The sequence below is a fragment of the Pelodiscus sinensis genome, chromosome 1 (assembly GCF_049634645.1).
Source record: "Pelodiscus sinensis isolate JC-2024 chromosome 1, ASM4963464v1, whole genome shotgun sequence".
NCBI lineage: Eukaryota > Metazoa > Chordata > Testudines > Trionychidae > Pelodiscus > Pelodiscus sinensis.
This window is the reverse complement of record NC_134711.1, coordinates 325,158,593-325,176,665: the sequence shown is the minus strand read 5'-3', so window position 1 is coordinate 325,176,665 and position 18,073 is coordinate 325,158,593. Positions and strand designations below refer to the sequence as shown.

At 56.2% G+C, this 18,073-nt stretch overlaps 1 protein-coding gene across 3 annotated transcripts in view; it reads left to right on the top strand.

Annotated features, from left to right (window-relative positions):
• Window positions 1–8,366: 8,366 nt before the first annotated feature.
• The window catches only part of INPPL1 (inositol polyphosphate phosphatase like 1), a 77,227-nt gene continuing 67,520 nt past the window's right edge, over window positions 8,367–18,073 (top strand). For 2 of the 3 annotated variants that reach the window (XM_075919634.1, XM_075919633.1), the window contains exon 1: window positions 8,367–8,545. In XM_075919634.1, coding sequence (XP_075775749.1) covers window positions 8,367–8,545 — 179 coding nt within the window. Of the gene's footprint in view, window positions 8,546–8,704; window positions 8,836–18,073 lie in introns of those variants that run through there. The other variant, XM_075919635.1, reaches the window with a different exon arrangement.

The window sequence follows — 18,073 nt, the reverse complement described above, 5'->3', positions numbered from 1 at the left end:
TTTCCCCCCACGTACCACCATTGGCGCTGTGTACCCCAGGCTGTAGTCTGTGTTTGAACATGGCACGGTCTGATTTGGAGCTCTGTGTAGAAGCAATGCGGCTCACTGGAGCAGGGCAAGCGAGAACACCTACCCACGGAGCTCTAGGGCTCCCAGATGCTGTGCTGCTGAGCAGGGCGTGAATGCCCAGCTAGGACAGAACGTTCCCAACCACAAGTTACAGGGCACGAGGCAGGGTGAGGTTCTCTGGCCCGTGTTATGCAGATCAGGGTGGCTACTCATAGTGACCCCTGGTGACCTTAAAACCTATGAATCTGTAAGAATAAGACTTGCTCCAGTTTGTCAACAGCCTGAAATGTATTAGCGTCTCTGTGGTTTGTGAGGCATAGCATGGCTCCCACCCCTTCCCAGCTATTTTTATTGGGTTTGTGTAGCACCCCAGCCACGGAGCAGGTCCCTCCTCTGCTAGGAGCTGTCCAGACACAACAAAAAAGTGATTTCTGTCCAAAGAGCTGAAGGGCGAGATGCCCCAGGCAGACTGGCAGGGAGCAAAGGAGAACAAGGAGAGAGCACTACACAAAGCGGCAAATCTGAAATCAAGATCTTCATGGAAACGTTTTCCCTTCTGAGCTTGCTGTTTTTTTTTAGGGTGACTTTGAAAATGTACACACTGGTTTGTTATTGTAGGGTCTTGTGGAAGTTTGGGGAGCTTCACTCAGTGGTTTATTATGGTAGGGTTGGCCGAGGCCTTGACACACTAGATTATTTTTGTACCTAGCCGGCCTGGGCCTGTGTAGAATTGTAGAACTGGAAGGGACCTCAAGCGGTCGTCTAGTCTGATCCTCAGCACTTCTGGCAGGGGGCCGGTTTGTGACCATAGGATCACGCTAGGGCTGTGTCTGCTGGTTGTTATTGTACAGTCTGGTCCAGTTTGTTTTGGTAGGGCTGGTAAGCACTGGGCTGCACATGCTGGTGTGTTATTGCAAGCTGGGTCACTCTGGGCCAGGCATTGTGGGGTTTCTGAGGACGAGCGCAGGGCTCTTGCGATGTAGAGGCTCTTTTGTTTTTGCTACTTCCACCTGAGACCTGAAAAACTCATTATCCCAAAGACACGTCTTGCAGGACATTTACTCAGAACGGTATCTCCAGAATGCTCTTTATCAAGATCGACAATCAACGTGAGATGGATGCCTGAGTATTATTGCAGGAATAATGTATAGCTACAGACGGTGCACTTTAGGGATGTGGAGTTCACCACCAGGGACAGTGTGTCTCTGGCATGGCCCACCCCAGCTGCAGGAAGCCATGACCCCACCCTGGTTAGCTGGGGATGTCATGCCAAGGTCCGTTGTCCAGCTTTACTCACCCCATGATTATCAATGGAAATTTGGGTTGCCGCTTCTGACAGAGGCTATTCCAGGAGATTTACTGTCCAGTGTGATGTAAAGTCATTTTTTTTAAACCACGCTTTTAAAATCTCCAGGTCACCGGAAGACCAATACCAGTTCTGGGAGGGTTGGCAATGCTAATGGAAACCTTCTGAGACAACCACGAGGTGGAAAAGGGACATTACAACAGCCCCAGGATCACCTAGCCTAGGAACAGAGAGGAAGGCCGTTCCAGTAGAACGCAGGAGGCACTGAGGCATGTCTACACGAGGAAATTATTTTGAAATAACAACATTCGAAATAACTCCTGAAATAACAAAATCGAAATAGTGTTATCCCCCGAGGAAAGCAGGAGGACAGATTTCGAAATAACGGGCTTGGGAGTGTGGCCGCTCCACTTATTATTTCAAAATAAGGGGGGTTATTTCAAATTAACTCCTTAGTGTAGACCAGGGCTCACTGAGGAGACCTCTTCAGGGCCAGTGGTATTCTCAGGAAAAACACTGCACCACAGCAGCCTCTGAATACCGGAGACAAGGGAACTGTGGACAAGAGCCAGCCCAGGTTCATGTTTCAGGATTTTGTTTGGTCTGGTAGCCATTTGTTTCCAGCGCTCTCTTGTTCCTAGACTTAAACAAACCTTCCTGCGTCACCCCACAGGTGCTGGGCGGTTTCCAGGAGCAGCCATATCAGTTAACACTAATTAACTGGGAACAACCTTGCTCTTTGCAGGCAAGATTGGTGGGACTGCTGTGAAGGGCCAGTGCCGGGGGCTGGTTATTACAGGTGAATGATCCAAAGGGATGCAGGGCCTGGGGTGTACCCCAGTCTTAATCTGCCAGAGGAAGCCAGGGCCATCCCTACCCACAGAAGAGTGCTTGAATACCTGGTACTGGGAAGCTGATACTCAGCCACCATGGGCAAGTGTGACCCACACGCCTAGTGTGGGTCACTGTCCCATGGAGTGGCACTTAGTCCACTTACAGCAAGTGATAAGAACAAGGGAGCTCTACAGGCTAAGCTGAGCATCAGCTGGCTTTATAGCTCAAGCTATAGCAGCTCCTATATTAAGCCCCAGAGGTCCTAGGTTCAAATCCACTGAGTGGTGGTTACAAAAGCACCTTTTGCTAGGGGTAGAGGGTGGCCAGGGGATGCTCAGTCCTGGGTGCCCCAAGAACCATCGATGCTCTGATTTGTTGTGGTAGAGCTGCTCGGGGGAGGCCCAGGATGGTTTATTGTGGTAGGGTGGGTTTGTTGTCATAGGGCCACTCTGGGGAGGGCCTGGGTGGGTTTGTTGTCGTAGGGCTGCTCTGGGGAGGCCCTGGGCGGGTTTGTTGTCGTAGGGCTGCTCTGGGGAGGCCCTGGGCGGGTTTGTTGTCGTAGGGCTGCTCTGGGGAGGCCCTGGGTGGGTTTGTTGTCGTAGGGCTGCTCTGGGGAGGCCCTGGGTGAGTTTGTTGTCGTAGGGCTGCTCTGGGGAGGCCCTGGGTGAGTTTGTTGTCATAGGGCCGCTCTGCAGAAGCCCTGTGCGGGTTGGTTGTCGTAGGGCCGCTCTGGGGACACCCTAGGCGGGTTTGTTGGTGTAGCACCTATTCCTCCCTCTGCCTCCTGGGAGCGTCTCTCTCTGGAAAGCTCTGGAGCGTGTTCCCCACGTTGTGTCTCCCACCCGCCAGTCCCTGTCCCCTTGACCGAGGGGAGGCATGCAGCCCGGGGGAAGTGGCAGTGTGACCCTACTTCCTTTCCCTCAGAGGCCATCTGCAGCCTGGCCGCTGCCTCGCTCGCTCACAGGCCAGAGCTGGCCTCTGAAACACTCCATGCAGCTCCCCCATCCGCCCGGGGATGCGCTCGACTGCTCCTGCAGCTGCAGCTTGTGAAATTCGGCCTTCCTCTTTCACCCAGGCCTTGATTTACATGCTGCAGAGCTGCAACCCCGGCTCCTCCGATGGGGACATGGCTAGAGAGCAGGAAGAGAAACTAGCAGGGCCCAGAGGTGGCCTCAGATCCCTTTGCCACCAAGCCCCCCGGGACACGGTGTCTGGCAGGGCTGGGCTGAGACCTGCACTTGGCCCTTGGCCAGCCCCTGGCAAAGACTAGGGCTGTGCATCCCACACTTCAAGCCGTGTGGGGCCTGCATCACTGGGGTGGCCCTGCTGGCTGGCTGCACGCCTGGGGGTGGAGGAGGGGGGAATAATGCTGTGGTCAAAGGGATGGTTGCAGCATAGCAGGGGAACGAGTGGAGATCTCCCCCACCCCAAGCAAAACAAGCTATTCTGGCAAAATCGGGGCTTTTGTCTCTGTCTACACTGCTAGTCACACTCCTGCCCCACTGGGATGCCAGCAGACGTGTCGAGTGTCGATCTGGCCTCATTCACTGCTATGGTCATTGGGTGCAATGACCCCATCTCCCCCTGCCTGGAAGAGGGGTGCTAGAGGTGACAGGGACTGATCAATCAGCTGTCACCCTCTCCCTCTGCTTGGCAGGCAGCATGGATGGGGGAGACCCTTCAAGGTTTCTTCAGTTGGGGAATGGGATCCTCGGGATCCAAGGGGTGTGTGACCTTTGTGGCCCAACGGAGAGCTACTTCCCATTTCCATGCTCTCTGCTGAGCTGTGGCTTCCCCTCTCCCTCCCCGGGTGAAGATGTTTGCAGCAGGGGAAGAGAAAGTGTTGTCCTCAATGTGCCCGACACACCCCTTATTGTGGGAAAAAATGCAGCCCCTCCCCTCCCATTTTGTAGTGCAACAGGATTAAAGGAGAGAGTCTGTTTGTAGCTATAATAGAGCAGTGACAGATGAGTGATTTGCTTGCACCCCTGCCTATCTCTGCAAGCTACTGGGTTTGAATCAGCATAATCAACAAGAAGTCCCTATAAACGAACAGATTTATCAGAGCATAAGCTTTCGTGGGCAAAGACCCACTTCGTCAGCTGCATGTAGTGGAAATTCCAGAGGCAGGTATAAATATACAGGCACATGAAAAGAAGGGAGTACCAATCAAGAGGAAGGCCAGAGATAACAAAGTCGATTCAGTCAGAGAGGATGTGGCACACTTCTAGCAGCTGATATGGAGTGTGAACGCCAAGAGAGGAGAAACTGCCTTTGTAGTTGGCTAGCCATTTGCAATCTTTGTTCAATCCTAAATTGATAGTGTCAAATTTGCAAATGAATTGTAGCTCTGCAGTTTCTCTTTGAAGTCTGTTTTTGAAGTTTTTCTGTTGCAGGATGGCCACTTTTAAATCTGCCACTGTGTGTCCAGGGAGATTGAAGTGTTCTCCCACAGGTTTTTGTATGTTACCATTCCTGATATCTGATTTGTGTTTGTTTATTCTTTTAGGGACTGTCCAGTTTGGCTAATGTATCCTGATTTAGGTGAATTGGTAGCAGGAAGTGGAACCCTCCCCTGCCAGCTGGTCTGGAAGCAATACCCCAACGTGGTCCTTGGGGGTGCTGTGCTGCTGGCGAGGTGTGGCCACGTGGGAGAGAGGCCAGTCCAAGGGCCTTGCCCACTTTGGGATTTTATTATCACCTGCCCTTCTGAAAAGCTGGGGACTGCCATACACCCAAACCTAGCAACTCCCCTGCTGATGGTGCATCAGTTGTGCTATCCTGACTAAATTCCAACTTGGGCAATTATATTTGGTTGCTCTACATTCTTCCAGCCGTTTCAACAAGTGTTCTTCACTTCCTGTCTCAAATGGTTTTGCAATGATCCAGTATATTTTAAACAAATGGCAGGGTCCCATTCACGCTTTGCCACCCCTGCATCTTCCAGGTAGGTCTCCAGGAATTACAGATTAGCCTTTAATTAAAGGTGATGTCATGTGAGGACACCTCCAGGAATACATGATCCAACCAAAATTGGCAAGCCTACACCCGGGCTGCTCTGTCTTGTCTCTCTCCTAAGCTCCTGTGAGCAGTGCCTGGCTTTGTGTGCACTGACCAGTCAAGCTGATCTAAACATTTTTTCCAAGAAAAATAGCGCTTTTTTTCCTACACATGGAAACTTCTCCATGAAGTTTGGTTTTGACAATTTTTTTGGTGGGGGTTGTGTTTTGTTGAAAAAACACTCTTTTTGGTTTGTTCATTTATGGTGAAACTGAATGATTTCAGCCACTGGAGCAAAAATATTCAATAAACCCACTCATCTGAAGAAATGGATTTTGCCCATGAAAGCTTATGATACTATATTTATTTTTGTTAGTCTCTAAGGGCACGTCTAGACAGCAGGAGCTATTTTGGGATATGTCCGGTATCCTGAAATAGCGTTTTCTACGTCTGCGCAGCATGCCCATTATTTCGAAATACAATCGAAATAACAGGTGGCTTATTCCAACATCCCGGTAAACCTCGTTCCACGAGGAGTAAGTCTATTTCAACAAATTGCTAGCTCGAAATAAGCTCTGCAATTTGCGTAACGCCACAGTGTAGATGAACCCTAAGGTGCCTGTACAGGACTACTCGTTGTTTTTAAAGTTACAGAGTAACTTAGCTACCCCGAGACTTCTACACATACGTTTGCTCAATTTGCCAAAAAAAAATAAATCTTTTGCTGAGTTTTGGGATTTTTTGTTTTTGTTTTTTCAACAAAATGCAGAGGCATTTGGAAAGAAGAATTTCAGGAACCACAATTTTTAAAATTTCATCAACATATTTCCTAGGAGGAAATAAACCATTTCTCTGCCTACTTCTACACAGAGGTGAACTCACTGCCAACACTAAACAAAGTAAGATTATTTACTTGACAGCATCTTGTGCCAGTAACCGAAATCAGGGCCCATTTTGCTAGCTACTGTGTACTCTGCAAACATGCTGTACAAAACAGTTCCTATTATGAAGAGTTTGCAGTCTAAGTCTGACTAAGCAAGCCAGAACTATTATCTTCCTTTTATACTGGAGAAATCAGAGCACAGAGCTTAAGTAATTTGCACAAGGTCATGCCAGCTGTGGGTGGGTCCTAGAAATCTGTTCACCGCAGAAAAATGTGGAATTTTGTGCTTTTACAGAGAATCTTCAGTTTTTACATTCTGTGGAAAAATAAAGACATAGAACCCCATTTATCCAAGCCTCCATTATTCCATTCTCTGTATTTACAGTACAGAGCCATTAGCTGTAATGGTCCAAGTCCCAGCCACCTGTAGGCTGATCACCTGCTGCTGTCATGTCAGTTTTGGTGGTTCTGTTAATATGGAGAGTTGGATAACGGTGGCTCCCATAAACCGAGTTCTATTCTATATCAATAAAAAAATTGTGTTCAACTGATCCTAATATAATATAATTAATGATTAATGTATAACATTTCCTAAGCCAGTAAAGTTAAGCATCTCATTTTAATAATGGGAAAACATGGATTTTTATCGTTTTTTTTCCAGAGAGTTTTATCGCAAAAAATTTGGATACCTGGTGATGAGTTGCTGCTGTAGCCCACCCCAGAGGTGGCAGCCGTATAGAGATCTTTTTAAATGGGATCCTTTTGGATGGAAGGTGACTACAGGAGAGACAAGAGTGGGTAATACCTATTATTGGACCAACTTCTGTTGATGAACAAGTCTCAGAGGAGTAGCATGTTAGTCTGTGAACAAACTCACCTGAAGAAAGCTCCTGATAGGACATACCTATTTTTGTTAGTCTGTTCGTGCCACCAGACTACCCCTTGTTTGTTTTTGTTTTTTTATTTTTCTGCTGGTGAGACAGACAAGCTTTGGCCCTTATCCAGAGCTCCTAACGCTGTGCTGATCTACAAAATTGGCTTTGATCCCTTTAGTGATAGACATGTAGCCCTGTTAGTCTGGTGTAGCTGAAACAAAAACCAGGACTACATAGCACTTTAAAGACTAACAAGATGGTTTATTAGGTGATGAGCTTTCGTGGGCCAGACCCACTTCCTCAGATCAAATAGTGGAAGAAAATAGTCACAACCATATAGACCAAAGGATACAATTAAAAAAAGTGTGTTCATTTTTTATACCCGCCCTCCCAGGAAAAGAACCAAACATCCAGGCACTGCCCCTTTAAGAGCAGCCACCCGCTGTCCTGCAAGGCGGCACTAGGAAGTTTATTCATGACTTATGCCATCAGCTACATTTTTCGGCCTGGGTGGTTTTGTTTCCCCCTGTGCCTCCCCAGGCATGCTCCGGCGGGCGGCGCGGGACTGCAGTTAGCAGGAAGAGAGCTGCTCGGAGCCAGCCCTGCTGCTGGCGGCAGGAGTTAGTTGTACAGGGAAGGGGGAACTTTGGGGATGGCCATGGCGCGGGTAGCCGGCCCCAGTTTGCCAAGCGGGGAGGGGGCGTGAAGGGCGAGGGAGGACTTTGTAGGACTTTGCAGGCGGCACGGCAGCTCCCCCCCCCCCGGCACAACCCTGCTGCCGCCCTCCCCGCTCCTTTTTTGGGAAGGAAAAACAAACCGCGCGGCTGCCGCTTTGTTTGTTCGGGAGAAACTCGCCCCCCCCCCCCGTCCCTGCTCCTTCCTGGGGCTTCTGCCCGCACGCCTGGCGGCGTGAATGTCCCATTGTGCCGGGATCTTCGCCCCCCCTCCGCCCTCGCCCGGGTGCTGCTGGAAAACCCTCGCCCTTTGCTCCGTCGACGGCCAGGAGCGGCGCGGGGGCTTCCTGGAGGAAGAAGGAGCCGGAGCGCAGCGGCCCCCTTGCAACTTCTGCTCCTTTTGTTCCGCGGCGGCGGGAGGAAACTTTCAGCCTCCCCGCGTGGGGGCGGCGCAGGGAGCTGCCGGGGAAGAGGAGCCTCGGGAACAGGACGCAGCCGGACCCTCGGGGCGCCCAGCCCGGCATGCGCCCAGCCCTGGCCCCGCTCCGCGCCTGCAAGGAGGCGGCTGCGCCCTGCCCGGGGGGATGTTAGCGCGGCGCGGGGCTGCGGGCGCGTCTCTGCTTCGCTGCCCGCTGCCCCCGGGGCCGCTCGGGCGTGTGGGCGGCGCCGGAGCGAACTGAACTTTTGGGGGCCTCCCTTGGAAAGCTGAGCCCTCGGGGAGGGGCATGGCCTGCGGAGGGGCGAGCGGCGCCAGCCCCGGGCCCGCCAGCCCGGCCCCGCTGTGGTACCACCGCGACCTGAGCCGAGCGGCGGCGGAGGAGCTGCTGGCCAGAGCCGGGCGAGACGGCAGCTTCTTGGTGCGGGACAGCGAGAGTGTGTCGGGCGCCTACGCCCTCTGCGTGCTGTGAGTCCTCCCCCAGCGCGGGCGCCCGGGTGCCACGGGGATGGGCGGCGGGGGGAGCCACAGACCCCTTGCGGGAGAGAAGTGGGATCAATGCAATGGGCTGGGGCCAGGGGGCTCTGCCCCGGGCCATACGCGCAGCATAAGGACCGGCCGTGACTTCCCACTCCCGAGCCCATGGCGCTGGCTCCTCCCCAGGGCCGGGGTTTGCCGCTGGGACTGGTTTTCCTTCCGGCCAGCGCTTCGGCAGCGGGTAACATCGGAGAGGAGGAAAGGCAGGATGCAGATCTGGAGTAAGCCCCTCCCTTACCCCGGGGAGGGATCCTGTCCCTGTTGGCACAGCCGAACCCGGCGAAGGGGGGGAATCTATTGTGCCCAGATCTTGTCTGCCCCAAAGTTAGAGAGAGAGAGAGTGTGTGTGTACACACACCCCTAGGACAGGTTGGATAATAGACACCAGGATTAAAGCAGGATGGCTCTTGGACCCCAGATCTACAGAACTGGATGCTTCTCTTGGGCTGCGAGGGTCTCTTGGACTTTCAAGTCCCCAGGGGGCTGGGCACTGCCCCTGACCGTCCCTTCTTCAAAGGATTTACTAGCCAGGACAAAGGGTGGAGGAACAAGTGGGGGAAACTGAGGCATGGAGTCCTGAGGGCTTTGCCCAAAGTTCCCCTTGGGAGGCTGTTGTGGACCTGGGATTTAAATTCAGATCTCTGGAGCCCCTGAAGGTTTTGCTTGGCAGGTTCTCTGGCTCCATTGTTGGGAGTGACAGAATCCCCCAAAAGGTGGTGAAATAAACCCAGGGCTGGACACTGAAGCCTCGGGTTCCACTCCGGACTCTGCTGCTGGTTTGTTGTGGCCCTTGGGGGGGGGGGCGCTTAACCTCTTGTGTGTCTCAGGCCTCGTTGATACTTAAAAATGAGATAACTAGCCGTGGTGCTGTGCAGTGGTGCTGGGTCAGTCCAACCCCCTGGAGGACTTCCTCTCCTGGTGGGGTGGAGGAGCTACCTGGATGGGAAAGCCCCTCTGTGGATGCTTTGTCGGTGCTGGCTTTCTGTGGTGAAATGAAGGGGTGATCCTGCCTCTCGGGGTGCTGGGCTGGCTTGTTGGATAAAGAGCTAGCTCTGGGCCCTGGCTCAGTTGGAGGCGTCTGGAGCCTAAAGAGATGAGGCGGCAGTTTCTTCTTTGCTCATGCTGCAAATCCCACAGCACTTGGGGCTGGTCCCCTGCCGCATCAGCCATTTTCCCTCCCCCCCCTTCCGTTCCATCCCAGGATGGAGAAGTCGGAACCCCTGACAGAACCCTCCCCCCTAGGGACAGGCAGGTGGCTCTGGGGCGGCTGCTCGGTTGTGAGGTGTGGGGTGCTCTTTCAGGCTCTGATTTTGAAATTGACTCGATTCCGCCCTGCGCCCAGGCAAGAGGCCTTCTTGGAACCCCCTGTCACTGAAATGCCTTTCTGCTGCATTCTTCGCTTGGACAGGGTCCCCGGGACGCCACTGGAGGGCCACTGGGGCATCTGATGCAGCTTCCGGACCTCACAAGGCCTCGATGACCCGCCTCCTTTCCCTGACATCCCCTGCAGGCCCAAACCCCAGACTGTCCTGCCTTGTGCTTCTTGCCCTCTTACAATAACCTTTCCTTTGGAAGCGCTGAGTCCCTGCAGCTCCCATGGACTTTTATGCCAGACCCTCCAAAGTCTGCTGCATGGTGCCTTACAAGCCGTGGCAGTGAGCCCTGGGAGTCTAGTGCTTCCTGTGGTGGGTTTCTGCGCCGGGAGGGGTGGGGGGCGGGTCTGTTTTGTGCTAGCGCCTGCTTTTAGGGAGCAGGACAGGGAGGCCTTTTCCCATCCGTAACCCCCCAGCAAACCCTCTCTCTAACTCGCAGCAGCCAGGGCTCATGGATCTGCATATAGCACCTGCGCCAATGCCAAACCCCTTCCAGTGCTGGAGGAACTGGGTTCTGGGCTGCCACTTTCAGATCAGAGCTTCAGCTCAGTTTACGTGCATGTTGTAGCCCATTTCTTGCTAACCCATCTGGGACCCTCCCTTTCATCACACGGCTGTGCTCAGAATTTCGCCACTGCCTGGTTGGAGCGCAAATCCACCAGCTTCCAAAGCCCAGAGGCCTGCCACGTTTGCTAAAGGAAAATCTCCGTGAGTGAGCAGTATTGGGGCTATGAAACACAGTGGAGGAGTTCTGATTCCATCCACTAGTGGGCAGTGTTACAGGTCCATGTTGGCAGCTCTTTACAGTAGCAGTAGGGCCCAGCCACAAAACACAGGCTCGGCTCCGGCATTAGGAGCTAGGCCGATTGCCTCATGCTGCTGGTCCTTTCACTGTGCCGGTGTGAACCCCGAGCTCAGTGCTGGGGCGGTTTGTTCCGTTTCACTCTGGCAAGGTCCCGCTGTTGTGCTTTGACTTTCCTTTCTCTGCAAATCTCACCCAGATCCGCTGGAGCGACTTGCTTTGGCCCCTGGGAAAGGGTGCAAGGTTGTCCCGTGGCATGAACCGTACCATGGAGCTATACCTTGGTGCTTCCCAGCCTACTGGGTCAACTAGCTAGCGAGAGGACTGAGCTTCTGCGTGCCCTCCAGCGAGTTGCTTCCTGTCTCCTAGTGGGTGCTAGGGGGTGGTAAGAAACTGCCTGGTAGTAACCCATCATTAGGGCAGGGAGGGCGAACTAGAAGTGCCGGCGCTTGTTAGCTGTTGGCGTAATCCACGCGGCTCAGACTTTGGGCTGTCATTTCACCCTGTCCTGGTGTGGAACCGGGGGTTCTAGATGTGCTGTTCTCAATGGCATGCGGTGTTGCTCCGGGTGATGCAGGGGCCTTGTTTTGCGGGGGCTGTGTGCAGCCGGTGCTGGCCCGTGGAGACCCTGGGGGCTGGTGACTGACAGTGTGCCCTCGGAGGCTAGTGCTGGTGCACAAGACGCTGGCACGGCTCGCTGCCCCCTTGCACATTGGTGGTTTTCCAGGCCCCTCCTATGCAAGCAGTTAGCAGCCCTGACCCTGGGTGTTCCCAGTCCTGCGTAGCACACCTGCAGGCTGGCTGGCTTTGGGGTCTAAGGAGTCCACCCAAGGTCTCGGGCAGCCCGTGCAAACTCCTTGCCACACCGGATTGCCACTGGCCTAGGGCGGGCAGAGGGAATGTGACGTCCAAGAGGGGAGATGCCCATGGCGTCTGTTGCCAGGTGCCTTACAGATGCTGGTGTCTGGGCTGAAAGGCAGCGCCGGCGCCGTGGGAGACGCTGGCATGTCCACGGTTGTGTGTGGGGTGCAGGGCAGAGCCACACTCCTGAGCTAGGGCTTGGGGGCCTGCTCTGGCGTGGCAGCCCTTGCCATCAGCTCTTGTGCCACCTTTGGTCCAAGGCTGCTCTTCGGGGTGGGCCCTCAGGGCAGGGAGCCACGGGACACCACAACTCTAGTGCTGCCCTTGTCCCTTCCATCTACCCGCCTGCTTCTATGCTGGCACTCCCGGCGCTGACCCCACAGGCAACTCAGTGTCCCTCCCGGGAGCAGGCTGGCCCTGCAGTGCAGAGCCACCCCCTGGAGCTCATGTCCGTGTCCCCTTGGCAGTGGTGTTCAGACTCTTGCCCTGCCGAGGGTGGGGGGAAGGAAAGTGGGGGCTGGGAACGTCACCTCCTTCTGCACAAACGGTTTCATAGGGGTCGCCGTGTGAGTCTGCAACTTTAAAAACGAAACACGGAGAATCACGAGCTTTCGTGGGCCAAACCCATTTCCTCAGAGGCGCTGGAGTGGAACGGCCTGTGCCAGTTTCTTCTGCGCAGTTCATTTCCTGGGATGAAGGGCCTGAGCTGGACCATGATGAGGAATTGCTGGTGATTCAGGGCTTTCCTGGCTTGCGTCTATGTCCCCCCCCGCCTTGCAGCAATGGCTCTGCTGATCCCCTCTCTGATACAGCTCTGCCAAGGGGAGGCTGTGCTGCAATGCCTTGGCAGGACTGAATGTAACATAGTAACTGTGTCATAGGCCCTCTACTGCTACTAGCTAATGGGGATCCTCCTCTAGCTCAAGTGACAAGGCCTGGGCTTCTTGGAGCAGACGGATCAGGGGTCTGTCTCTACTGCAGCCAGGTGTGACCACGGGAAGCCTCGGGCACTGGGAATATTCTGCCACCTCGCTGCGCCGTGTGGCTGTCAGACTGGTGGCCCGTTGAAGAAGTTCATCCCCGGGCTAAGGGATGACCCCTGGAGTGTGGGGGTCTCTGGGCGCTATGCCAGCCATTCGGGCCCCTGAGTCCTAACAAAACAAGTGAACCATGATGTCTGGACTCTGGGGGAGGGGTGCAGCCAGGAATACAAAATCCGTCTGCCCCGAGCCAAGCCAGTCGTCTGCCTGCGACCGCCCGCATAGCAAAGTTCCCCTTCCAGCTAGAGAGCGGGAACGCTCCTCTGGTCCAGCCCCTCAGCACCCGAGCTGGTCAGTGCTGCCAGGCTTTCTTTGCAGGTGCTGGTTCTGTGGGGGACCCGGGCAGGGCTGGGTTGCGTGGGCAGGGCCGAGGTAGCCAGGACTCACGTGGCAGCCACAGAGGAAATGACCCGGCGATTTTCTGTCTGTCCGCGGTCAGTTCCGCGATTCTGTGACTTGTCTAGTCAGCACTGTTGAGGCGCGGGCCGTGCCTGAGGCGCTGGGCAAAGAGGGATGTTGGCGGGGAGCGGCAGCGCAGGGAGATCCCAGCCGAGGGCAGGGCCCTGTGAGTTTTGGGGCGGGGGCGTGTCCTGGAAGGGACAGTGGTTGAGAGCCACCGAACTGGGGGATGGTGGGAGCAGCTCTGGCGCCTTTGTGCCTTGCCCAAAGCCAAAGCTCAGCTGCTGGATTTACCATTTCGGAGCCTGACTTTGTGAATTCCAGCCTGTCCCCAGCCTTGTGCTCTCGCCACTAGCCTATGCTGCCTCTCAGCCCCGTGGGTGCTCGGGGCACCCAGTTCCCCTGCCTCTGGTGTGAGCTCCTCCCGGCCTTGGAGACACTGTAGGGCTGGTCCGGGCAAAGCAATTTCCGCCCTTTGCAAATGCACTTCAGCTCCAGCTGCTGCCCTGGGAATCCTGCCGTGCTGCATGGTGCTTTTGTGCTGCAGGGAGAACACGCTGTTCCTTAGGGCCCGCTTGAATTGCAGAGGAGTTCTCCCCTCCCTTCGGAGAGCCCGGCCTCCCCCGCCCCCCGCAGTGACTCTGACTCCTGCTGGGGGCTGGAATCAAACCAGCGGCTTAGCAGGGAAGTCGCCCACTCCCGTGCCTCCAGCCAAGCACGTGGCCGGCAGAGACCCGGGCAAGCTGCCCTGCTCTGCTGGGCTCCCCTGGCCTGGCTCTGGTGCCCATCCCCGAATCCCGGCGGCTCCATGTGGGCTTTTCACTGTGGCGGAGGGCGCCAAGTACTGTGTGTGCAAGAGACGCGGAGGGGAAGGAAACCACCGTGGGGCCCTAAAAATAACTCTGGCGCAGAAGGAAGATGGAGTATTCCTGGGTTACAGGAAGGCACGTGGGTTCCTTAACCCTTTGCGGGACTCTACCTGCACAGATGCACCGGCGGCCTTGGGGGAGTCTTTAAAGGTGGAAATTTCCTTTTCTCCATCTCACCCATCAGGCCTTGCACCCCTGTCCCGGCAGGAGCCAGCACCCCCTTATGGTCAGTGTGAAAATCCGCCTTGACCAGGCTGGTTCGTGTCTGGGGAGCAGTGTTCCCTGGAAGCTGAGTGCTTGGCTGGCCACTCAGGAGCCATTCAAACACCACCCAGCTGATCAGCAGGATGCCCGCAGCCTCCCACAGCTGGCAGCGCATGTGTCCATGGGTGGTGCACATCTGTGCATGCCTTGGTGCACATAACAAAATGTATTCCACACATGCGAATGGAAACATTAGAGGGAACATTGCTGGGGAGGTGCGCTGAAAGGTTTCAGGAACTGATTAAGCATCTGGGAACGGCGCGTTCACCCTATATTGATGGAGCTGCGCTATAAAGCGGGACGGAGGAATCCGCTGGGCGCTCTGAAGGCTCCGGTTTGGACTGAGCCGTGCCTGGTGGGTCCTGAAGGGAGGGCGGCTGGGAGCTGTGGTGCTAGTGGGGGAGGCTGCTGGGCAGTTCTCCACTTTGCCCCACACTCTCTGAGGGCCCAATAGTTTGGCTTCCTCTCTGCCCAGTGGAGTAACACGGTATTCTTTGGCTGTAGCATGGGGCAGCTGGGTTGGGCCCTGTACAGACACACACAGCCCCTACCCCACAGAGCTGCCAGGTCCGGCGCTGCCCTGCACCCTAGGTGGAGTGGTGATCGCTCCATTTGTTACAGAAACAGCCTTATCAGAGCCTGGGGAGGGAAGCAGGGAGCAGTCCCTGTGCCCTGGCTCACGGATTCTCTGCCTCTTCCCCAGCACTGGAAAGCCTGCAGGAGCCCCCTTCTGCCTGCTGCCTTCTCCCCAGCCAGAAGCCGCCCAGGTTTGCTGGCTCCCCCTCGCCCATTTCTGCCAGCCCCTGTGCATTGATCCGGCTAATGGTGCTGCTATTGACCCGCCTGGGGCAGTGCTGGCTTTGTGGTCGGGGAGTGATACCGAGGTGCCTGCGGGACTTGCTGAAATCCCGATGGGAGGGAAGCTGCTGACGGGGCCCTCTGGGGGCCGGGGGTCGGCTGAGCCTTCGGAGCCTGCACACTGCAGGCTGGGATCGCGCCTGGCCGGCTCTGCTGTGCCACTCGCTGCGGGGCCACGCCCTGAAACCAGCAGGGGACGGGATCTTTCTTCCACCTCCAGGCCCAGGGCAGAGAGCTGTAGCACCCACGGCCTCTGGCCTGGCTTATGCAGGGAGGCAGGGGCGGCTCACCGCTGAATCCAGGGGCAGGTGCTGGCCGGAGCTAGGCATCGCAGGGCTTTAGGGGGAGCCCTGACTCCATGTGCTGACGCCGTGCAGCTGTCGCTTGCTGGAGAGGCCGTTAGCACGGAGAAGGGGGGATGCCCACGGGGGAGGGGGTGTGGGATTTGCCTTGGTGCCCTCCCCTCCCCCCCCCCGTGGTAGGGAGACATTCCTCTTGCAGCAGGATCTGCCGTATCGATTTACAAAGCAAAGCCACCTGCTCTGCTGGATGCGCCACGCTGCCAGAGCCGAGATGGCCTGAGCCCCACCGCTGGGAGGTTTGGAGCCAGGTCGCTTTCCTCTGTCGTCAGCAGGGGACCCGGGCACAGCAGGGTTCTCCCCCCCAAACCCACTGTCCTGCCACAGGGAGCCTGGCATGAGGCTCAGTGAAATGGCACAAATTATCCAGCCCATCCGGCTTTGACAATCTCCGGATAGGAGCTGAGGGGCTGGCTGCCCCAAGATCCAGGCATGCGTCCCCAGCCTGGTATCCCCCTGCACCTTTCACTGCAGGGGCACGAATGGCCATGCGGCATCAGAGCTGATGTCCTGACAGCAACCAGGAGCAGCTGCTTTAGAGGCAGATGCAAGACACCCCCAGAGGGAGGTTAGAGGTAACCACGTCTGGCAGCGTCTGGCTTCAGCCCTGAAGCCTGAGGATTTGCAGCCCTGACGCATTTTAATCCTGCCTGCTGTAGCTGCGGAGATTCTTCTTATCCCAAGAACTGCCTGACCTGTCTCTGGCTGAGTTCTTGTGGCAGTGAGTTCCGCAGATTAACGGTGCCACATGTTTTCCTCGGTCAGGCTAGTGCCTTGCCAAAATAGCCAGTAGCTCTGTCATTTCCCTCCCTGCTGCAGTCCCGGCAGGACCAGCTGGCTGCCTCCCTTCTCCTGTGACTAATGCCATGTATTAAAGTACCACCGGCTGGGCCCAGGGCTCCATTGTGTGGCCCTGCAGCTCCCAGCGGCTTCTTATTTCTGGTTACTTTTCTCCACGTGTCTCAAATAGCCCTGGCGCGTCAGCCCACAGGGCCTGTCCTCTGGGCCTTGCCGCTGCGGCTGTCACCAACCTGGGGAGAGCAGGGTGCCATAAATAGCTGGCTGCTCGGCACAACGGCTCTTTGTGTGGCTCAGCTGCCCGCTGGAGCTGGCTGGCTGGCTGTCAGGGTGGGATTAGTCACTAAGATACCAGTAACCCAGCCCTCCCGGATTCCCAAGCGGCATGTGACTTAGATGGGCCCCACAGGCCCTGGAGTGGGGGAGAAGCTGGTGCCTGCGGAAGAGGGCATGGCTCTCCCAGCATCTGGCTAGCCCGGATGGGGATTTCCATGTGGGCACAAGGGGCTGGCCCTGCACGCCTTGGGGCTGGCCCTGCACGCCTCTGGGCTGCCCCAGATTGGTGAGCTTGCGGCTGGCGTGGGTTCTCAAAGCTGTCGTGCTCCGAATAAGGGTGTCAGGGCTCCATTCCTGGCACTTCCATTCGCTTTCTTGGCTCCGTGCCTCAGTTTCCCCTTCTGCAAATGGGGAATTAGCTCCCCTCTCCTGGCTGCCACTAGGGCTGGGAAGGGGCCGTGCGGGTAGGAGGGTCAGGCCAGGGCATGGAAGGGCTCTGGAGTAGGTTTCATCATTCTGGGAATAGCTGACACTGGAGGTTCCTCGACAGGGTGGAGCTGGGGAAGGGCTCAGGGGTCCCTGTTGTGCTTGCTCTCCTGGAACCGATCCTGTGAGGCACCCATTGGGCTCTGGGCAGGAACTGGTGGCCACACTGGAGATCTGGCATGGCCAGCAGAAGGGATGTCCATGGGAGCTGGAGCTGGCGGAAGGAAGTTTGTACAGGTTGTGCTGGCACCTGGCCAGGCGTCTTGTTTTCACAGCTCAGGGTGCCAGCAAATCCGTCTTTCCCCTCTGCCCGGAGTGGGGAATTTCTCGCCCCACGTTGCAATGGGTCAGGGCCCCGTGCGGTTCATTCCTGCAGCCTGTCCTAGTGGGTCGGGTCCCCGGACGGCGATTCGGGACAGCTGAGTCAATCTGTGGCCCTACTGCCGACTTTTGTGGGGTGACCTTTGGCACTTCCTCTCTGTGCTCCTCTTCCCTCTCCCCCCCGGGTCTGTTTAGCCTCCAGGCTCTGCAGGACAGGGCGTGTCGCTCACTGCCTGTGCAGCCCCAGTTTGTGATTCATGGCAGGGTGGGAGAGGATTTCCATCCTACCCCCCACCCCCCCAACATGCAGCCACCTCTTGGGGGAGGCAAAGCAGCTGTTCCCCTGCACCCAGCCGCACTGCAGCCTGGAGGGAAAATCCGTACTGGATCCACTTGAGAACTGCAGGGGAAATTGACAGGGGCAGGGTGTAATTAACCACGCTGACCAGGGTGATGTGTCCTAGGCCAGTGGTTTTCAAAAGACGGGTCGTGTGCTGGGCCTCCTTGCTGCAGGGGGATCAAGTGACCAGTGAGGGGGGGCGCTCAGCCAGCTCCCTGCCTGGCCTGGCACCACAGACTGTGCTGCGCCCCAGAAGCAGCTGGCCACAGGCCTGGCTCCTAGGTGAGGGTGCGGGAGAGTGCACAGGGCTCCACACGCTGCTCCTGCGCCTTGCTTTAGCTCCACACTCCCATTGGCTGGGAACCGGCTGCTTCTGGGGCGCAGCATGTTCTGCGGGGCCAGGAGAGGTTGGA